Source organism: Jaculus jaculus, chromosome 12, assembly GCF_020740685.1.
Source record: "Jaculus jaculus isolate mJacJac1 chromosome 12, mJacJac1.mat.Y.cur, whole genome shotgun sequence".
Taxonomy (NCBI): Eukaryota; Metazoa; Chordata; class Mammalia; order Rodentia; family Dipodidae; genus Jaculus; species Jaculus jaculus.
In genome coordinates this window covers 52,479,460-52,502,860 of record NC_059113.1, presented here as the reverse complement: position 1 = coordinate 52,502,860, position 23,401 = coordinate 52,479,460, and the positions used below count along the sequence as shown (strand labels likewise).

Here is a 23,401-nt window from a genome sequence, read left to right as displayed (position 1 = left end):
GCCTGGTGAGTAACGTCACAGAGCCAGGGGTGCAAAGTGGGGGTGCCCCTGAGCACAAGCAGGTCAGAGCCAAGGGTATGTTTATGTGAGGCTGAGAGTGCTCCTCCAAGAACAAGCAGGTCAGAGCAGGGAGTACCATGGTGAGAGGCAGGGAATGCTCCCTTGAGAATAAGCAGGTCAGAACTGGGGGTACCCCGGTACAAGGAAGGAAGTATTCCCCCATGAACAAGCAGGTCAGAGCCTGGGTTCTCCTGGTGTGAGACTGGAAGTGCTCCCCAGAGAACAGGCAGGTCACAGCTGCTGATGCAGGAGAGTGAATGGGCTGCCAGCAGAAGGGAAACATGATGAGGCAGGAGAGTCCCCGTGAAGATGTCCTGGAGCTGGGAAAGCTGCTCTAGAGGTGGTCAGATACCCCGATCACATCACTGTGCTCCTGGAGATGGATCCAAGGGGTAAAATGGCCATGCCAGGAGTAGGTGGGAGGTTGCTGGATTTTCCCGAGTGAACATGACCTGGGCCTAGGTGACTAGGATAGAGGTGTAAATGGCAACTGTCCCTGCTTATCCACGGGGTGTGCGCTAAGACTCCAGCTGGGTCCTATAATCCAGGATAGCACAAACCCTCTACAGACCACGTCTCCTTCTATATACACACGTTAATGTTTACTTTATAAATAAGGCATAGGACAAGACTAACAACAATATTTCATTATAAAACTAAACAATACACCCTTTTTTTGAGATACAATCTTATTACTATAGCCCATGCTGACCTTGAACTTACAATCTTTCAGTTTCCAGATGCTGGGATTTCAGAAATGTGTAACTATGCCTGGTGAAAATAAAAACAACTATAACAAAAATAAAAAATACAAGAACTATTTAAAATTTATGAAGTTTTGATTTCTAGAATTTTCCATTTAATATTGTTGGGCCTCAGTTATCTGTGGGTTACAGAAAGTGACACATGGCTAAGGGGGCCTTTCATAGCTGTGGGGCAAATACATATAGGCCTGAGGTGAACAGAGGGATGACAGCCCATCAGGACTTGACTGGCACGAGCTGGGCCACATACTGAGAGGGCTGGGGGAGGACTAGGTGTGTTCATCACTTCAGTTTGACTCTGGTGACTGGGGTCTTTGAGAACCCAAAGTTGGGCACCACGGAACTGGTAATCTGGACTAGTGTCTTAGAATGTAGGCACCCTTGATGGGCCAGGGGCTGGGAGCCAGATTGGGGTGGGGGTGGTGAGTGAGAAGTGAGGATGGGGACATGCTTTCTGCAGGACCCCATGGCAGGAAGAGAGAGGACTGCAATGCCAGGGCGAGCTCAGCACATACTCCTCAGATCATCAAGATGGGTGACGTCAAGGGAGAAGGCTTTGTGAAGCTTCCGCTCCATGCTCAATTCCTCTCCTCCACCCCTCTGTAAAGTAAGTTCTTCCTGGCCCTACTCAAGCAGCCCCACCTGTCACAGAAGGACAAGACGACCGAGAGACCCAGCTCCCCACGCTGTCGGCTCCTAGCTTTTGTTCAGGTCATGGTCTGTACCGGGCCCACCTTCCCTGCACACCACCAATCTGTCTGGTGAGCACTTCTGGGGTCTCGTAAGCCTTGGTTCAATGATCTCTTCTACAAAGCCTTTCTATCCCCCAGCCCCCACCATATGGAATAGACTCTGTCTATCTGGAATCACCACCAGGAGACCCCATCAGACCCCCAACCACTTTGCAGCATTCATTCTGCAATGGACAAGGGGAGCAAACCCAAATGTTTACTCCCACTGTCACACCATACAGGACCACATACGGCAGGACCAGAGTTTCTGCTTTTTATGAGAAGCCGAGAAGTCTTTTTTTTCTTTTTTTAAATTTTATATGTATATATATATATTTAATTTAATTTTTATTAACATTTTCCATGATTATAAAAAAATCCCATGATAATACCCTCCGAGAAGTCTTAATTTAACATTCAACCTCCTGGTTTTAAAAATTCAGGTGAATTTTAAGAATTTTAAAATGTCATGAGGATGTTGCCAGAGTTGTTAGGGTCAGACCCTGGGCCCTGACAAGCTGGCTTGGATACCTGTCCTCAACATGTCAATTAAAAAGACAAGTAATGGTGAAAAGCAGAGAAGGGAGATTCATTCAATGTAGCTACACTAGAAAAGGGAAGGAAAAAATGAAGAAGTCGGTGGCCCCCACCCCAAGTCCATCTTCAGGGTCCTGACACCAGGCTCAGCTTCAAATAGAGAGCAAGGGTTCTGCATAACTAAGCAGTCCTGGTGGCGGTGGGTCCTACCCATCACTGCCCAACGCTGTCTGGGCTCCAGTTTCTCCTCAAGATGTTCTGAGAAGTGGGTGCTGTGGGAACTCTCTTCCTGGAAGACAAGCTCTCCCTCGGGCTGTCACCAGGACCCCAGCCTTTTCACTCTCCTGGAATGAGATTCCTAGGCAATTCCAATTTCTTGGGGTCCACTGTTTCATTAGTCTGATAACAAAAAAAGGGCACAAGTATCTGTTTAGAATATCTTCACTCCTGCCTTCATGGTTATAGGAACTAAAAAGTCCATGTTGGGCAGGGCTCTTGAGGACTGCCAACTAGCAATGCGCCACATGCCTTCTTCTCAGGTGGCAAGACTCCTTTACTCTTCACAGAGGAAGGTTTCTAAGGGGGATGAAGTATCAAGAGGGGATGACTGCTGTATGCCAGAAATTCAGTCATCCTTATGACCAAGTGATGACATAAGCACATACCCATTTTCCAGCCAAGAAAAATGGCTTGCAGAGAGGTGAAGCAACTTCCCTTAGACTCACAGACTCACAGCTACTCCATTACAGAGGCCCCTCCTTCTTCCCCCATTCTACCCTTTCCACCCCTTTCTCCCTTCCCCTTTCTCTTTCTTTCTCCCTCTCCCTTCCTTCCTTCCTTCCATCCTTCCTTCCTTCCTTCCTTCCTTCCTTCCTTTCTTTCTTTCTTTCTTTCTTTCTTTCTTTCTTTCTTTCTTTCTTTCTTTCTTTCATTCTTTGTTCTTGCTCTAGCAGTACTGATCATTTGAATGGGTGCACCAGGGCCCCTAGCCACTGCAAACTAACTCCAGATGCATGCACCACCTTGTGCATCTGGCTACATGGGAACTGGGGAATCAAACTTGGGTCCTGAGGCAAGCACCTTAACTGCTAAGCCATCTCTCTCCAGCCCCTAGCTTTTCATTTTGATATAGGGTCTTCCCAAGTTGCCAGGCTGGCCTTGAACCCAGCAAGGCTTTGACGTGCTTCTGTCACTCCATGCTCTCTCATCTCATTTTTGTTTTGGAGACAAGAGATTCTCAAGATCCTCCTGCTTCACCTTCCCAAGTAGCCGGAGTCACAGGCCTGCCACCTGGGCTGCAGAGTTCATTCTAAGTCTGGGCTTTTCTTCCTGGGTTTCACAGCACACAGATGAGGCATGCAGATAGAAGGGCACCTGCTTCAGGAAGCCTTGGTAACTTTCTGCTTGCTTGCAAATAGAATGACCTTTTATTAACATTGCTGTGGTCCCAGGTGCTGAGGGCAGACTGGAACGCAAGATCAACAAGCTACCAGCTCAGGGGAAGGAGGCTGACAAGTTATGAGCAAAGTAATAAGCAAGCAACATGAGCCACCCTGAAGAGAAGTGGAGGAGACCAGTGTTAGGAGTCCCCCCGAAGAGTAGGAGCCCCCCTTCCGCAGGGCGGCCAGTGCTTGTTCAATATGACTGAATTCTCCCTAGAGTCCAACCAACAGGTCTCATTTTTCTTGCACACATTGTTAAGCCAGATCTGGACATTAAGTATTCAACAAAGCCCTGATCCACATAAATTTACCTTCCCTTCCACCCACCCTTCTGGAGGCCAATTAAGATGGCTCTCCTTGTGGACAATAGGCTGGGTGACAGTGGGTGACTGAACTTCAGAAGTTTCTCAGACTTGGGACTCAGAGAGCTGCTGGAGGTCAGGGGACTGGGCTCTTCATGTGCATAGAGCCAGCCTGCAGGGAGAACAGCCCCCTTCTATGAGACTGAGCATACATGAACACACATGTGCACATCCTCACACACACAAGCTCGTCTCCCTCCACACACCTACTCTCTATGGACTCTTGCGGTGAACTTGGGCAGGGAAGGGACAACTCAATTTCTTCTGCCCATCAGCATGCCCACCCAGGGTAGTACCCTGTCCCAGCCTTCAGAAGAATGGAGGGAGTGGAGTGCATTCTCTCCTAATGATGGAATGGGGTGTAAAAGTATGTGGCTTGGGCTGGAGAGATGGCTCAGCGGTTAAGCGCTTGCCTGTGAAGCCTAAGGACCCCAGTTCGAGGCTCGGTTACCCAGGTCCCACGTTAGCCAGATGCACAAGGGGGCGCACGCGTCTGGAGTTCATTTGCAGTGGCTGGAAGCCCTGGCGCGCCCATTCTCTCTCTCTCCCTCTATCTGTCTTTCTTTCTGTGTCTGTCGCTCTCAAATAAATAAATAATTTTTTTTTAAAAAGTACGTGGCCATGTGGTCCTCATAATGCCTGATATCGTCAACTTATCAACTTGCATCCTGCAGCCACCTGCCTGGCTCTTCCACTGTGACTGTCCACAGTGGGACTACTTATTACCTCAGTGTACCCAGGCCACTTCACGTTTGCTACAGACTAGTCATCAGGCATGAGCTGCATGGCACAGTGATTCTGTGGCTTGGGAAAGAATTCCAGCTCTGGCACTTAGAAGCTGTGTGACCTTGAATAAGTCACTTTACCTCTCTGATCCCTGATTTTGCATCCATAAAATGAGGACAGAAATTTTACACACACCTTGTAGAGATGCTGTGGAAATTAATGGAGTCACATCTAAGGCATTTAGTGGGTGCCAGCTACAACACTGTGAACACTAGCAATCCACCTGAAACCCTATCTCTACCTCTGTCGTAAGCCTGCATTCCTCTCTCGAGCTGGTGAGGGCCTTAGCAGAAGGGACTAGAACTCACACACACAGCCTTCATGTGCTGGACACTGTGCCCAGCATATGACAGGGGTACCAAATGTCAGCCTTTCTGAGACACAGAGAGCTCTGGATTCTCCCATCAGGTGCCAGACAATCTCAGATCCAGAGGGGTTCCATGGCTTATGCCAAGTCACAGCAGTGAAGGGACAAGTCATGGGGTGACAAAGCCCTGTTCTTTCTATAGAACTCTTTGCCCCCCCCAAAAGAAACCCCTCCCGACCTGCTGCTGAGACACCCTGCAAACCTGTGCCCTGCGATCCATGTGCTCTGAGCTGCTTGAAGGGAAGAGGAAAAAAAAAAAAAAGAAGAAGAAAATAGAACAGAGCAGCTAAGCTGAAATGTTCTCCTCAGAGGGGAAGGGAAATAAAATTTGATGAACCTCTGCATAATGTTCAACTTATGAATGTGCAAAGTGATATTCTGCACATATGCTGCGGAGCGTTCATCTCAGGCTTGAGTACTGGGGCTGCAGGAACTGGGACACAGTAGCAGCAGCTGCCTGTAGAGGTATGGTGAGGTCCCTCAGCAGGGCAGAGCAGGGCAGGAACACCTCCCACCCCCATCACATTTCAGTGTTAGTGGAGTACCATGGATATCAGGCTGCCCATGTACTGCTATACCCACAGAGCATCACCCACCCCCAGCCCCAGCCAGCGCTGCCTGCCCTGGGAGGGCCCTGACCCACGCTGGGAATCGCATCATCCCTCGTGGGATGCTAAGCCTTCTGGATGGTGGGAGGCTCAAGCTAAACGCAGAGTGAGAGGGAGGCAGAAAAACACCTCATGAACCCCTACTTGATGCCTGGCACTAGGTGCTTAAGAGCTGGGATACTGCAGGGAACAAGACGGCCATAGCCTTCCATGCGGAGCTTACAGGCCACAAATGAGCAAACAAATAAAATACTGCTGGGCCGTTCCAGATGCTCTGAAATCAGCAATGGGACACAAGTGCAGTCAAGGGAATAGGGAGGCTGAGCCAGCCAGCCTAGGGCATGCCCCAGGGAGAGTACAGCCAGTACAAAGGCAGGAGAAGCTTGGAGCACTCAAGGGACAGGAAGCAGAGGAAAGATTATAGCAGTCAGAGAGGGGTCTGGAGTGATCAGAGGGTCCATGCTCCCACATGGCAAATGCCTCCAGCTCCGCTAGAAAGCTTCTCTTGTGCCCCACGCAGAGGCAGCTCCTCCCTGCTACACAGCCCACGGCCTCCTTCTTTCTGCTCTTCCTCATAATAAACCGGGGCCAATAAACTCCCCACATTAAAAAAATATTGCTTGTGGGCTGGAGAGATGGCTTAGTGGTTAAGGTGCTTGTCTGCAAAGCCTAAGGACCTAGGTTCGATTTCCCAGAGCCCATGTAAATCAGATGAACATGGCACATGCTTCTGGAGTTCTTTCTCTCTCTCTCATAAATAAATGAAAAAAAAAAAGTCTTTTTAAAGTATTGCTTTTACCTCAAGGACTTTGGTACAGATGGCTAATTTGAGAGGTGGTCTCAGGAAACGTGAGAGAGAGGAAGGGAAAAGATAGGAGCTGTGTGCTCATAGGAAAGCTCCTGTTCATGGTTCGGTTCCACTATTGACCTCTGCAGTACAGAGCAAGCTAGCTTTCCCAGTCCTGACGGTGGGAGGCCTGAGTCTTCTCCCCCACTCCTGACAGCACCAGCCTCCTGCACATTCCAGCAAGCCCCATGCTGGGCAGACCGAGCACACTAGGTTCCAGGTATTTAGAGTAAGCATTGCGCAGATATACCCAGGTGCCCTGTGTAAACATAACTGAACATCTCTGCTTCTTCCACCTAGGTGACTGGACTCTTGGGGACACTGCTCTGAGTAGGTTTAGGCTTAGAACTACACAGAGCTGGGGCCCATCTCCTATGCAACTTTCAGTGAGCGTCTGCATGTCTCTCTAAGCCTTAGTTTACCTTATCCATCAAAGAAGTTTAATTGTACTTACTGCCCAAGGAGGTCATGAGAATGGCATTCAATGCCTGGATACAGGACCTGGCACACAGCTATACCCATGTGAGGCCATCATGACTGGCCCAGGATTCTAGTCTCAGTAGAAGATGCAGTGGGCTGGGGTTGCAGCTCAGTTGTAGAGTGTGCTGTGCATGTGTGAGACCCTGGGTCCCACCCTCGCATGCACAGGGAGGCATTAGCTGGAGGAGACAGAGAGACGAGCTAGAGCGGTGAATCCATGCTTAGCTGCACTTCCTGCACAAGCATGAGGGCCTGAGGGGGCCTGATTCCCTCAGCACCCACATAAACAGCTGGGCATGGCAATGCATGTCTATAACCCCAGTCCTGTTCTGAGCAGAGGCTGGAGAAACACAGGCTTAAAAATACAGCACATTCCAGAGTCTTCCAGAGACTCCCTCTCAAGGAAAACAGAGGAGTGATAGAAGGGGCGCTTGATGTTTTCTTCTGACCTCCACTGGTACACATGGGGCAACATATCAGAACATATACGTGCATAGCGCACACACCTCACCACACCACAACATACATACTACATACATGCAGGAGGTCAAAAGGAGACACTGGGAATGGAAAACCCAGGTCCAGGTCTGACATTCTTGGACCCTATCATAGAAGGGCCCAAGTAGGCTATGTGTGACCAGCAGGTGAGTCAGCGCACACTGCCCCTGCTTCTGCAGACCGAGCACCAGGAGTCTATGATTGAGCCAGACCTGCTGCCCCTGGGGGTGCAGGACATGGTGAGGAGAGCAGTGCCTCACAAAACATTTAATGTTCCAGAAATTCCAACACAATACAGTCCAAACTCTGCTTCACCCAGCCTGCTCCTTGGACCTCATTACTCGCTCCAGGACTGAATGCAACATTATGGCTATTGAGGCCAGGCCCTGGGCTTCAGAATCCCAGTGCTAGCCAGAGGTGACCATATGTGCACTGACCTCTCACGGAAGTACTTGATGGCCTCAGGCTCTATGAAGGTCGGCTCCTCCCGGTATCCCTGCTCAAAGACCTTGCGCTTGTGCCGGAACTCAATGACTGTCTTGGTGTAGGAGTTGAGCGTGGTGACAGAAGCTGCCATGCAACAGGTAAAGGAGCCCCAGGCCAGGCTGCCAAGAGATCAAGAGAAAGACACCAGGATGAGGGAAGATAGGGACAGAAAACTCCACCCACCCACCATTTGTTCACCCTTGCACAAGTGCAGATCCTAAGACTTGTTCCCTGCCCCACTTGGCACAATCTGGGAGAAGGAGTGATCTATATATACATTCTGATGCCAGTGGGTCAGAGTTAGTCCTGGGGAGGCAAGAAGAGAGTCACTGGGCCTGGCAGGGTGAGGGAGAAGGGAGGAGTGTGTGCAAAACCATGTAGGCTGGAGGCAGCTGGGTGCCATGCAGACGCTATGGGCAGACAGGATGCTGGAGTGGATGATGATGGAGGGGGTGTGACAACTTGGGTCAGGTCGTCTTTGTGCTTGCGTGTCCCTGAGAAATACCTTTGAACTTTGGGCCTCCTCGCATTCCTCATGTTCGTTTTCATAGGCAGCAGGACCGTCACAGGACCACAGGGGGCGATTCTTGAACAGAACCTAGAATAAGTGGCTGGGGGCACTCGGGAAAGACTTCCATCTCAGTGTCTTCACAGCTGGGATTATAGGGGTGAGCCTCCATGCCTGGCTCATTTGGGGTATTTCTTCTGCTGACTTCCTTTGACACCACTTTGGCAAGGAACAGGGTGCCCCCCCCCCCATCTGGAAGTCCAGGTTTCCCACCAGGTCATAACCAACATTCAAAGTGGCAAAGGTTCCTGGCCAAGAGTGAGCCTTCTGACTTGTACTGACACCATCCTGGCTGAGGGACTTGGGATGTTTCATTCTGCTCCACTGACTCCGTGGGAAGGCGGTTTCTTCATCCTCGGGCACTGACCAAACCCTCAGCTCTTCATGGCCTCCTCTGGCACCGGACAGCGGGGAGCAGAGCACTGCTGCTGTGCCTGGTGCAGATGCAAGTCCACATGACCACGCCTTCTGCACTCAGGGGAGAGGCTTGCTTCACTGTGGGCTGGGAAGGGGGTCACTGCTCTGGCACCAGCTCAGCAAATGGGGACACTATGGCCTCACTCAGGCCAGCTCCTGCCCTGCTGCACAAGGGAGAGGCCACAGGGCTTTCTTCTGGGGTATGACTGGAGTAGGGCAGTTCGTCCTGAAAGCTTGCCGTCTCCTGCAGCTAGAGGAAGGAGACTTTCCTTGACTGTCATTGTTGGTCTGCCTGTGTCTTTGATGTTTCTGAGTTGTCTACTTCTTTGACGCTGTCTCTGAGATCTATGACATGAGCACAACTCATGGTGTTGCTCTGTGATCGAGCCCACTGCCTCTTCTCCACTTTCCAGAGTCTTCTTGTGTTCTTCTAATATGTAACATCCAATGACTGGTTTGTATGAGCAGTAGGGAGGAAGATGTCTGCCCTGCCTTCCCAGATGTGGAAGTTCTTCATCTCTGAGTGTGGTACGTGCATGTTTGCAAGGGGTGCACACGTGTGTGCATGCATATCGAGGCCAGAGGTTGACCTATCAGGTCTCTTCCTCAATTATCCTCCACATTATTTGAGACAAGGTCTCTCATTTGAGCCCAGAGCTCACAATATGGTTAATATAGCTGGCCAGCCAGTCCCAGGAATCCCCTGTCTCTGGCCTCCCAAGCACTGGTATTACAGGCAGCTGTCACAGCTGCCTGGCATTTACATGGATTGTGGAAATTCAAACTCAGGTGCCCACACTTGCACAGCAAGCATTTTCCTGACTGATCCATTTCCCCAGGCCTAATTTTTCTAATCACCACATCTCTCACACACCAGAATTCAGTGTCATGGCCACAGAAGCCTTGTTTGGTTCACTGCTGTACTTTGGCCTTAAAACAGTGTATTCAATAAACAGTTGTGGATGAATGAATAAATAAATGAATGCAAAGTAAATAAAAGCAGATTAAAAACAGACACGCATGTACTTCCCTGGAGTTACTGTGACCGGGGGCTCAGGCTATGTCATAAGCCTTCATTTCTCACCTCTTCCCTAGGTACCTGCACAGGGCACAATTGGAAACCTTGGGGGTCTGGCACACCTGCTGGTGCTTAACAGCTCACAGTGCCGAGGTGGCACAGTGAAGTATGGGGGCAGTTGGCCTGGTTTCCAGAGCCAGGAGCAGAGTGGACACTGGGGATGAGAGCAAAGGAGGTGACAGAAGCGGGGGTGGCTGTCCATGTACTCTGTCCTCTGGGAGCTGCAGTGGCTGCTAGAGAGCAGATCTGGAGACGCGGGGCTGCTATGTGGCAGTGAGCTCCAAGCCCTACTCCACAGGGCAGAGCTCCAAAGCCAACAGTACCAGGAGCTAAGTGAGGCTCCATGACCCCCCGCCATGGCAATCAGGACACCTGTGAGCAGCCATAGCCCTCTCCCCACCCTGACTTAGAGAAAGGAGACCATGGCACCCTCATGGGGGAGACAAATAAGAGGAGCTTCCTGGCGACTACACAGATTCTTAGCAGGTCACCATCCAACCCAGAAGAATCTCTTCAGGGATCTTGGGGCCCCAGGCAATTCTAGGACCTCCCCCACTTCCATGGGACAAGGCTGTAGCCCAAACTGGCTCACTATCCTCTTGCCACCATCTCCTGAGTGCTGGGGTTACGGGCATGTCCCACTACTCCTGGCTGCTCTAGTTGACAGTCTACAACTGCATGATGTTCCAATGGCTTCAGTCGACAAACTGCCTACTTGCACTGCAGTTCAGTGTGAGAGGCACACTGGAGGAGGGGTCCATTTCCAACCCTCTGCATTTTGAGCAAACACAGAATAGCAGAAAGTATGTGCCCAGGACTTTGTTCTGTGTGACCTTGCGGGTAGGTGACCAAGTAGTGATGCATGGTGCCGAGGGTAGGTATGTCTAGAAGCACAGTCTCTGCTTATCACCGCAGCTTCACTGCACCGGCGGGCTAGAAAGGCTGGTCAGACACAGGCAGGCCTTCCAAAAGCACCTGCTTTGCTATGCCAAAGTTAATCTTTTTAGATGTTATGAATAGCTACAAACAATCCAAGTTTAAAGGTTTGGGGCCCAACTGCCCCTCAGCAGGCAGAGTCCAATAGGATTGCATCCAGTCAGCAGCCTGGGAGGCCGACTGTGGGTCTCTATGCCCCACACTGGACCTTCTCTGAGAGCGTTTCCTGATCCCAGAAGTGGGAACCAGTGACTCCACCCAGGGTTCGAGGGCAGGCTGAGGAATCTTAGGGCTCGTCCAGAGCCACCCATCATGGCTGGCACAAAAGTTGTCACCCCAGCCCTATGTCTAGCATACTCAAGGGGCACCTACTGTGTGCTGGGCCCTTGAGAGCTGACCTCAAGTCCCTGCTACAGCAAGCCAGCTGAGCATGCCTGATTACCCACCCCGAGAGTGGCACTCAGAGAGCACACACTGTGTTCAAGGCCCCCATGCGTTATCTCACTTTCGCTTGTAGGAGCTGGCGCTGGAGGGGCCACACACCCCACGTGTGCTTTTGAACCACAGAGTGCGACTGAGTGACGCTGGAACTTCACACACGACCTTGCAGCTTCCACATGGGGGCCTTGAAATGCTTGCTTGATCATGGGACATTATCCCCAGGAGCCAGACACCTTTTGTGGAAAGCCACTGGCAGCCAGCTCCCGCCTCCAACATCATGCTGAGACATCTCTGAGGTCAGGCAACTATTGCCCCAGCTGATGGGAACAGGATGGCTATGGATGTCTCCAAGCACAGAGCCCTGCTGAGCATATGAGGTAATGCAGTTTTTCTTTAAGCCTAGATGTACTGAGGTGGTCAACAGAGAAAGAGGTGCCACTACTCATTAGAGCCCCATGGGTCGAAGCCGCTGTCCCCACATGACAGCTGGGGGCACTGGGGCACAGCTGGTGGGCTCGGAACCTGACCTAGGTCCCACAGGCTCTGTCACCTCTGTACTGCCACAGGGCCCATCAGGGCATGTCAAGGTGACACTCAAACCAGGTTCCTAACCATGGGGATCCTCTGACAGCCATGGGTGCTCAGAGCCTCTGGGCCTCAAAGCCTTATTCTTCCTTCTGGGTCTAAAATTGGATCCTGGGGCTCCCTCCCTTGGATCTGGTCTCTTCCACCTGGTTGGGGTGGGCCAGAGAGGCTCGGACCAGAATTTTGACAAATGGCCTCACACATATTAAGCAAGAGAGATGACACAGTACAGCCCTGGCGAGGCCCCAAATACGAGGGATGAAAAATGGGGCTGACCCGTCCTGCAGGCCTTCATGACAGGGAGAAATGGATCAGCCCTGATTGGAGCCGCTTGGTGGGGGCAGGAGGAGGGGGCTTTAATAAGTTCTGTGGGAATTTGGTGCTGTGGGGGAGACAGAGCAGACAATGGAGCCAGGCAGTAGGGAAATAAAAGACCCATGGTGGAAACCAGCAGGCTCAGCTGGAGATGTGGAGAGCCAGGGGCTTCAGAGAGAAGTCTGTGTGGTAGCAGAAGGATCCAAACACTGCCTCATAAAACTGTGACCCACGGTGAGGGCTCCAAACTTTCTGAATCCCGATTTCCACATGTGCAGCAAGAGGACACTGAATATGTTAAATCCTCCATGGATATATACAGTTGTATCTCTGGAGCACTTACTGTGCATGGAATACCGTGTCCAGCCCACCCTCCAGCCATGTCTATTGACCATCACTCAACTGACAGACAAGGCAGCCAGAGTATTGATGCCATTCCTGCCACCCAGGGCTAGACTTCCTCAGGCGGGACTCCTGACTTCCCTAAACCTCCCTTAAGTACCTACCCAGAGCACTTATTATTGGGATTTATGAGTCCTTAGCCATTGCTGTATCCCCAGCACCCAGCATGGCTGCCCTGGAGTCACAGTGTGCAGGAAATGTGTTAAATGACCAAAGGGCCCCAAACCAGGACAAGTCCTGGACACCCAAGGAGTGGACATGTGTGGCCATGCATTCTATCACTCCATCACCACCAGTGTTCATCAGGTACTTCTCTTCCTCTACCTGTCCAAGGGACAACCTTCTGGACCATGTGATTCTGGCCAGCCCTATTAGATCATTCCCATTCCCCCAAGGTTTAAGCCATTGGCTCAGGGATGATCAATGATATAAATTCAGCCAATGAAAGTCACAGGGAGTATTTTCACTAGAAGTGTTGTGAAGGGTCTTCTCTCTGCTGGTTGTGCTGAATTTGTAAGATGAGAGGGAAGTTACTTGAGAATGAAGCCATGAGAAAGGAGACTGAGACAGAGGTCAACTGGCTGAGCTAATCCACCAGGCTCATGCCATTCCTAGGAGAGAGATGGACCTGTGCCCATCAGAGGGAACTTTAGGACTTGAGCTGATATTGGAGAAAGAGAAGCCCTATCTCCTCAAATAAGAAAGGAGTCCTGGCCTCTATGGGACCTCTGACAGGGCTTAGGGATTCAAGTGACATGTAAAGGGGCCATGCTCCCATGATCACAGAAGTCCTGATAACATGAACATCCAGCCCCAGTACCCTTTCTAGAGCTGTGAGTTAAAGAACCTCCTTGCTTAGGTTGATGTTGGGTGTGAGTGGGTATTTTGTTATGATCTTGAGGCCTCAGCTGATCTCCCAGGCTTCTCAGTAACATCCACATGAGCACTTTTGTTCATGTCACCATGAGACTCTGCTGCTCACAGTCCAAAGGATCCTGACACTCCCCATTTCCTGTGCTCACCCTGCCCTGAGCAGTTGACTGATCTGCTCATTATCTGTATCTGGGGATCCTTGTGTGGGACCCTCCTACCTCATCGGGCACCTCCCCTCAGAACCTTCTATAGCTTGTTAGCTTCACCTCCATCTTCCAGAACTGGCCTCTATCCAGGTTGACCTGAGGGTGACTCTATGGACCATTCGGTCTCTACACACCTGCTTAGAGCTGCCGTTGCTATGTGACAATAAAGGTGGATGATGGACAAGGTGAGTGAGGCTATGCTCCAAGAATACTTTACAGAAGGACACCAGAAGTTGTATTTCCTATCAATTTCATGTGGCACCAAATATGATTAATTTTCTAACTTTTCTCAAGCATTGAAAAATGTAAGACTGGGGGTGGGGAGGGAGGGAATTACCATGGGATATATTTTATAACCATGGAAAATGTTAATAAAAATTAAAAAAAAAAAGAAAAAGAAAACTGTAAGACTCATCCTGAACTTGAGGGCTGTCCCAACCTAAGTGACAATGTGTGGGATGTAGCTCAGTGGCAGGGTGTCTGCCCCAGAACGTGTGAGGCTGGGTTTCATCCTCCACACTGTGCAGTAAGCAAACGAACAGGGGGTGAACTGGATTTGGCCCTCTCTTATCTTGGGACTCAAAGCACCTCTAGGCTACGATGGTGCCTCTCTCCTTTGCACACACAGCCCTCCCCCAGTGTCTGAGTGGCGCACCGAGGACCCAGCATGCCTCAAATTCTGACGCGTGAGGGCACTCCTGCTCTTTAGATCAAAAGCCACTTACCAAAAGGACCACCCATAGTCCCAGGAGTGGGGTCTCCAGTCTTCAGGGCCAAGGCTCACGGTGACCTGGAACACCTGTGTGTACATCATGTGGGCGACCATTCCCAGGAGGCCTGTAGGGCAGAGAGAAAACAGGCATCAGGAAGCAGGGAGGGACCCTGTCCCCACCCCAACATCCCCTCGGTCATCTGTCAGCTGGCCAGTTAGTGCTGCAAAGACACCATGAACGCTGAAAGGCCCAAGAATTCAGAAGCCCAGAAATACTGTCACGCTCCAAAGGGAGCTTAAGCGGGCTCCCTGCATACCTCAAACTCCAGGCTTTATTCTCTGTTGAAAGCAAGTAAAGAATCCCTCTCCTCATTATATCAGAGCCCGCTCCTAATACAAAACTAGGTAAAAAGGGCATGAGATAGCCCTCAAGGATGGGAAATGAGTAATAAAGTAAAAGCACTTATTTGGTTTCTGTAAATAGCCTGCACCATAAGCCTTAATAGCCCACACTGTAAGCCTTAGTAGCCTGCACCATAAGCTGTAGCAGCCTGCCAAAGACCGCCAAGGTCATAGGAGACTGATACCACACTCTGCTACCCCCACCCAAGGACCTGCACAAATGCTGACCACCAAGGTCATAAGAGACTGATTGGTCCACGAGGGGCATGAGCAAATTAAACTAATTGGCTTAGAAACTATGGAGTGGCACAAACTGACTGGCTCGTACCCCGCGGGCTCCTGATATTAAAAAAATGATTGGTCTAATGCACAGGCTTTGTTAGAAACCCTATAAAAACTGTCCCGTTCCTGCATTTGGGGCTCTGCAGTCCTCTACCCCTGTGCGGTGTACGACTGTGGGCCCCAGCGCGCTTGGAATGAAATCCTCTTGCAGTTTGCATCAAGACCGCTTCTCGTGAGTGATTTGGGGTGTCGCCATATCTGGGCAGAGCGTGGGGTCCTCGTTTTGGGGGTCTTACAACACCAGGTAAGGGACACCATGGGAACAGAGGGCTGTGGACCCAGGGGTGGTCTTCCAGGCCAGGCCGAGGAGCTTGAGCTGGACACAGAGGGTTAAAGCAAGGGCAGCCCTGGGGAAATTTAAGTAAAGGAAACACAGGGTCCAATCACTGTATAGATCATAAATCTTTTCCTGTAAAGGGTAAGCAAGAAAATGTTTTAGATTCTGAGGGCTATGTGCTCTCTGTTGAAACTTAAGTTGGCCATGGCTATAAACAATACAACAATGAATAAGCTGAGAGAGCTGGCTGGATCTCAGTAAACCTTTATTTACAAAAGCAGACAATGGGTTGGATGGGTCTGCTGAAGAGCACAGTGACCTCCTGAGTGGAGCAACAGCCCCAAGCCACCTTTGCATGTGCCTTCCAAACCTGACTTCAGCCGCTGAGACAGAGGACCTCAGGTACATGTCTGTACGTGTGGCTACAGACATGTGCCGAGGTACTATTAGGAGCTCCCTGACATACTCACCCCATTCCTCACCAATACTCCATGTCATAAAGTACTAAGACCCCATCCCAACACAGAGTGAAAGACCTTGCTTCCACATTGACATTTCTCTTATTGCTAAAGAGCTTGGCATTTTTTCAGACATGTTGCCTATTTGCATTTCTTTCCTTTGTCAATTTCCTGTGTGTTTTTTAAGAATCTATTTCCTCATCACTTGGTAGGAATTCTCTATGTATTCAGAATACTGATCCTGTCTTGCATCCAAGGCAGAATTTGCTGCTTGTCTTTTTCTCTCTTTGGAACACCTTTCTTTTTAAGTAATAAGGTTAGTTTTTCATAAAGGGTTAACTGGAAAGTACAGACTTCTGTGTACTCCCCTCCCTTATCTGATTTCCTCTATGACCCACATTTGCATTGGGATGGGATACTTGTTACAATGAATGCACAAAACTGAAACACTTTCCTTAACCAAAATTCATAGTGTGCCTTAGGGTTCACTGTTCATCTTGAGGCTTAACAACTATTTGGTGACATGTATCCACCATTAAATACCATCCAGAACAGCTTCAAGGCCCTAGAAATCTCCCAAGCTCTGCCTATTCATCTCCCCTTTCCCACCCTGTCTCCGTAGTTTGGCCTTTTGGAAATGTCATGTTGTTGAACCCAGACAGCACGTCACCTCTTCACATCAGCTTCCTTCACTGAGCGCTGTGCAGTGTCCTCTCATGGCTGGATAGCTCATTCATTTTTATTACTGAATAAAATCCCATGGTCTGGGTGTAGCAGTTTATTTATTCATTCACCTACTGAAGGACATTTTAGTGCTCCCAAGTTTTTGCAATTATGAATGAAGCCACTTTCCCTATGCATTTCTAGAGTTGATAAAATCAGGTTTAGAAGCCTTTTGCTGTTTTAGTTTTCACTTTTTTTTAAAAGTATTCAGCCTTGACTGCTAAGCCGTATCTCCAGCCCCAGTTTTTCCTTCTTGTTTCTACTTTAACATACTGTCCTGAATTTTTCTAACATATCTATAGATGTTTATCTAAATCCGTTCAGAATCTATCTTGACCAGTGATGTGAGGTAAGAATCTAACTTAATTTTTTTCAATGATTAGAGAATTGTTTTGAACCCTTATGGGGTGGCCTGTTCTTTCTTCATTGATTTTTTTTATCTATTTTTTAATTTAATTAATTTTTGTTGTTGTTTTTTCTTTTGTTGTTGTTTGTTTGTTTTGTTTTTTGAGGTAGGGTCTCAGATAGGGTCCAGGCTGACCTGGAATTCACTCTGTAGTCTCAGGGTGGCCTTGAACTCACAGTGATCCTCCTACCTCTACCTCCCAAGTGCTGGGATTAAAGGCATGCACCACCATGCCTGGCTTTTTGTTGTTTTTTCAAAGTAAGGTCTCATTCTAGCCCAGGCTGACCTGGAATTTACTACATAGTCTCAGAGTGGCCTTGAACTCTCGGCAATCTTCCTATCTCTGCCTCCCGAGTGCTGGGATTAAAGACACATGCCACCACTGCCCAGCTTTATTTTTACTTCTTAGAGAAAGAAATGGGGGGGGGGAGAGAGAGAGAGAAAGAGAGAGAGAGAGAGAGAGAGAGAGAGAGAGAGAGAGAGAGAGAGAGAGAGAATGGGCATGACAGGACCTTCAGCCAGCTGCAAATGAACTCCAGACACATGTGCCCCTTTGTGCATATTTGCGACACTGTGCACTGTGCATCTGGCAACATGGGACTTGGAGGTCTGAGCACGAGCTCTTAGGCTTTGTTATTAAGCACTCTAACTGCTAAGCCATCTCACCAGCCGCTTCATTAACTTTTAAATGATTTCCTTGAACAGGTTGAGAATATAACTCATGAAAAACTTCAAAATGCTCCAAAATCTAAAACTTTTTAGGTGCGGACAAGTGGAAAATTGTGCACCTGAGTTCATGTGACAAATTTCAGTCAAAACACAGGTGCCTGAAAACAGTGTGCAAAATTAACCTTTGGGCTGTGTGAGACATATATGAAGCACAAATGAAATTCATGCTTAACCTTGTATCCCTCCACAGAAAACTTGTTTTCCATATGCAAATACTCCCCCAAAAAGCAAACTTCTGATCCCAAGCATTTCAGATGAGAGATATTCAGCTGTGCTCTAAGTCTACCAGTACACATAAGTCTATTTCCTAGCTCATCATTTCACTGATCGTGATTCCACTTCCATCTCTCTCCCTGAGTCAGTACCACACTGATCTAATCATTAGGCTTTACAACAGAACCTGTGACCCACACAAACAAGGTTCTCAGTGCTAGTTGGCTCTCCAGTGACTTGCTTTCCTGGTGTAAAAAGTGGGAAGATTTCTGTGAGCATCCTCAATAATGCTATGGACAGCATCTCCCCAAAAGGCTCCTGTGTTCAGTACATGGTCCTTAGCTAGTCATCTGTGAGAACTTGAGGGGATAGCACCCCTCAAGGACATAGGTCACTAAGGCTGTGTCTTTGGGTTGTATCTTGTCCTGATCCCTTCCTATTTCCTTTTCTCTGCTTCCTATTCACCATGAGGTACAGAAACTCCTCCACCACATGCCCACCACCATGATGTTCTGTCCAAGCATCATGAGGCCAAGGGACCATGTTCTGAACTTTATGAAACCATGAGTCAAAACAGATCCTTCCTCCCTTAAGTTGGTTAGATGTTTATCACAGCTGCTCAAGAGTAACTACTTCAAGAACCTGCACACTTTCTATCAGTTGGGATAGGGAGGCAAAACAGCACTGTATCTCAACACAAAGTCTCTCAACTATCCCCCAAGCTAGACCCAGGCTGCTGGCAGAACAATTAATTTTCCAAAGTCCTGGTTTAGAAAAACATCGATTCCTACATTGAATTCCATTTATCCCCACACAGAAAAGGCCGTGCTGTACAAAAGCTCAATAAATGAAAACTGCACTTCTCTCAAAGATCTCTTGGTGAGAGTCTCTTGATTGCATTTTAAAGACTCTGCCTCCTAAGTTGGACCCTCCATCATGCTCTTAGAGGCATGCTTATTCTGCAAAGTGAGGTCCGCCCTGTGGTCTCATCCTAAGAACTCTCAGCAGAAGGGGCATTTCTGGAATTAGAGTGACTTTGCTGAGTTACTTTGACTCAGAGATCAGTGGAATTCTGAGGATGAGCCTCTCCTATGCTGGCGTTGCTTCTGGGAAGCCCACAGCTGGAAATCTCCTGTGTGATTTCCAAACTCTTCCAATTCCAGGACGACACATCCCTGGTGAGGCAGTTATGGTCCCTTCTTGCCTTGGGGACTTTGGAGAGCTTCACAGCAGGGGGGACAGTGGCAGGTTGTGGAGGATGGGGGGTGCAGAGCTGCAGAGCTACCCTGACTCCCCAGCCTGCCTGCTGGCCAGGCTGATCGAGTGGAATTCTGTGGTCAAGGCCAGGACTGGCATGGGGTCAAGATTAAGAGGCGATGTCAAGAGCATACTAGGTAGCCTGAAGTAGGACAGAAATACAGCACAGGGTGAGAGAGAAAGTCCAGTTGCAGCTCTGTCACCCATGGTGCAAGCTTGGGAAGGTTGCCATTCTGTGCTTCAGTTTCCTCACCTGTCATGAGGGATGTAATAGTTCCTATCTCATATGTTGGTATGCCTACTAAGTGGCTTCTGCCCAGAAATCTAGTATCTTATATGTAATAACACTTGGTATATAATAAGTCCTATATAAGTATTTCTTTTAAAAAATTTATGAATGAATGAAGAGGGAATGAAAAGGCCCGAGACTCCTTACATCATCTCTGGACTAGACCAATCTAAAACCGGATCTGCTGTGCTATCCACTAGCTCCCAGCCCTCAGTCTGCTGCCTGGCATGCGGCAGGTATAGATGCATGCTTGTTGAATGATTAGATTGCCACTGATCACAAGATGCCTGGGGGTTATTTGGCTGACTGCTGGAAGAAGTTAGAGCCTAGAATATGGGAATGAGTTAGGTGAAGGCAAGAGAAAGCAAATGTCCTCCAAGAGTAGACATAATAGCCGTCATTCATTCATTCATTTATTCACTTTAATTGGTGAATACCAATTCAATCAACTGACAGATATGTATCAAAGGGGTTCACAAGCCATTCTGGGGTGTGGTGGGGTGAGGAAAATGGGAATAGGTGGACAGAGAACTTGTTCTCAGGGCTCTCAGGATCTAGTGGCAAGAGCTAATGAGAACAGAAGCTAAGGAAAGTGCCAGGCAGGCAAAAGTGTCATGAGGGGGCTGAAGAGATGGCTTAGTGGTTAAGGTGCTTGCTTGCAAGCCTGATGTCCCAGGTTCAGATCCTCTGTACCCACATAAAGCCAGATGTACAAAGTGGTACATGTATCTGGATGGAGTTTGTTTGCAGTGGCAAGAGGCCATGGTATTACCATTCTTTCTTTCCCTCTTTCTTTTTCTCTCTCTCTCTGCTTTCAAATCATAGTAATACATAAAAATTAAAATAAATAAATAGAGGCTGAAGAGATGGCTCAGCAGTCAAGGCACTTACCTCCAGAGCCAAAGGAGCCAGGTTTGATTCCCCAGTATCCACATAAATCCAAATGTACAAGGTGGCACATGCATCTGGAGTTCATTTGCAATGGTTAGAGGCCCTGGTGCACCCATTCTTTGTCTCTGTCTCTGTCTCCCTCTCTCTGCCTGTGTCTCAAATAAATGATAAAATATTAAATAAAAATACATAAATGAATAAAAATAAAAAATAAATGTCATGAGGAAAGTAAAACAGGACTAAGTGATTGGGACCAGCAGAAGCACTTTCAGCTGGAATGACACTGAGGCAGGAGCTTGGGTCAGGAACTGGAAGCAGCCACAAGAGACCTGGGGAAGACATTGCAGGAGAGGGAACGGTTAAGGGTGGATGGAGGCTGGCCAAGGCCCATGGTGAGAAGCTTGGCTTTATTCTTAGCATGAAGGGAACCCATAGGAGGGTCTGAATTGTAGTCTGGCTGTTTGGTTTCTGCTTGTGCCTTTGAAGGGCTGAGGATGGACCCAGGGCTTAGTGTAGACTAGGCAAGTGCTCTATCACTGAGCTTCTCCTCCTGCCCAATTGATGTCTTTAAGCTCATTATGGTTATGGGTTGTGGGGTGGGGAAGGGGCAGTAGGGGGGCCCAGGTGACAGGCTGAGCCATGCTGCTTGGATGATAGTTGGCTGCAGCTCTGGGGCAAGTGTTAGAGGCTGAGTGCTATCCCAGAGGTTCATGTGTCAGAAATATAATTCCTAAATTCAGATGCTCATTGAGTTTGGAGGCGGAGCTTAGGGAGGCCATTAGGATTAGATGCCATCACCAGAGGGAGGACCTGGAGAGCATCCATGGCTGTAGCAGAACAGGAAGATAGACCTGAGCTGGCCGGCTTGCTCTGTCTCATCACGTGATGCTCCACCAGGTTACAGTGCAATACAAGAACCCTGGCACCCACAGATGCTGAACAGATGCTGGTGCCAGTGTCTTGGGCTTCCCAGCCTCCAAATCCATGAGCTAAATAAACCTCTATTCTGTATCAACTTTCCAGTCTTGGGCATCTTGTTGTCGCAACAGAAAAGAACTAAGAGACAAAGTACCCAAGACTTGCAGATGGCTGATGTGGGTAGAGAGAGCTTCTTAGAGTCTGGCTGGCCTCAGGGCTTTGTTTGGAAACTAGGAAGATGATGTCACCATTTGCTGACAGGAACAATTCCAAGAGAGAAAGAGGAAGAAGTTTGGGTGGGTGAAATCCTTTGGGACTACGTTAGGTCAGAATGTTTGTTTTCTGTCCACGCAGAGGAATCAAGTGAGCAGTTGAGGGCATAATCCTGAGGTTCAGGAGCCACTAGAGCTAGAGACTGAGATGCATAGGCAGTGAGCTGGGGCCTGGAAGAGATGGGGTGGGGCAGTGGCACAGATGCTTAACTGTCAGGTTGAGAAAGGAGAGGAAGTGATAGCCAAGGCTCAGAGCTCAGGGTCTCACAGAGTGTCAGAAAAGGGGTGATTCTAGGAAGGGCAGGGAAGGAGTATAAAGAAGAGATGTACAATATCCCAGAATGAGCAGGTGGAGAAAGGGTTAGATGGTGCAGAGCAGCACATGGAAGATCCTGAAAGTGAGGCAGAGAGAAGGGGAGCAGATGAGAAGGTTCTAGAAACCCATGACAGGGTTTGGGTAGCAGCTAGATGCTTTACCCATGGGAACAAGGGAAGAAGAATGTGCCAGCAAGATCTGATTTCTTTTTTCTTTTCCTCTTTTTTCTTTTTTTTTTTAAGGTAGGGCCTTGCTCTAGTCCAGGCTGACCTAGTCATCTCAGTGTGGCCTTGAACTCATGACAACAATCCTCCTACCTCTGTCTCCCAAGTGCTAGGATTAAAGGTGTGTGCCACCATGCCTGGCTGAGATCTGAATTCTTAAGTGGCACCGTGTGACTCTTCCTGGGGAGTCTATTTCTATTTGCCCATGGAGCAGGCAATGACCGACCAAAGAAATGACTTTATCCATGCCCAGCTTGCAAAATCAGTGTGGCTATGTGACTCTTACAGATAAAACTACTCACAAGCCTGACCAGAAGGGAAGATGACCTCCCCAAAGCTACGTGATAGAGTTCCCTTCCTGGTCAACCTTCCACCTCTGATACCAGCCAGTCTACACCTGCCCAGACTACAGCAGCTGGTAGGGAACCTGGGTGAGTGAGTGGCTGGACTCTCAGGTGAACGTCTCATGCCACACCATACACATTCCTGGGAGGAAATGTTAATGCGCCCCATCTTGTGAGGGTCTCATGCAGCAGTGCCAGCTGCTCTGTTTTCAGAACAGGAGCAGCTCTGTCACACCCAGAGGCGCTGTTCCAGCACAAGCAGATTGCTGCCTCCTCTTCTCTAGGTGAGGGCAAGTCAAGGTCATCAGGCCAGAGAGAGGTGCACAGCTCAGGCTCTATGAGGGATGAGAGGATGTAAGCCATTCTTTCTAAAGAGTGGAGACCTGGTTTGGATGCAGGTTTGATCTGATCACTCAAGGTTCTCACCTGCGACATCCCAGTCATCTTTTGTTCCACGGCTGAGGGTAAGAAGAAGTCAGCTTCCTGGGAAGCCCTGAGGTCTGATGAACCAGGGCCCCAGTGACCTCTTCTGAGGACACACTCCAGTCTGGAAATGCCACCTTGGTGGGGACATGGAGCAGTGACAGCGACCTGATTTCCAGGCCTCAACGTGGGTCTGGTCCAGCTCTCCTTTGCAGGATTGAGTGCCTTGCATAAATGCCATGCTCAACTGGATGGCGCAATCATGGAGGAAGGTGATTAGTTAGCTTACAGTAGGTTTGTTATTAAAGATGCTGTCTGCGGTGTCACTGAGAGTGTTTGGGGAGCTCTGCATCCAAATGAATATGTTTGTGTGCATCAGGTCCTCCGCGTGCGTGGTCAGGGACTTCAGACCTGGA

General features: G+C 49.0%; 1 protein-coding gene across 3 annotated transcripts in view; it reads right to left on the bottom strand.

The window, feature by feature from the left end:
- Positions 1–23,401, bottom strand: part of Gsg1l (GSG1 like) — a 233,133-nt gene that overhangs the window by 18,067 nt on the left and 191,665 nt on the right. For 2 of the 3 annotated variants that reach the window (XM_004668358.2, XM_045131933.1), the window contains 2 exons: positions 14,515–14,626; positions 7,920–8,087 (listed from right to left, as the gene is read on the bottom strand). In XM_004668358.2, the coding sequence (XP_004668415.1) occupies positions 7,920–8,087; positions 14,515–14,626 (280 nt within the window). Of the gene's footprint in view, positions 1–7,915; positions 8,088–14,514; positions 14,627–23,401 lie in introns of all 3 variants that reach the window. The other variant, XM_045131932.1, reaches the window with a different exon arrangement.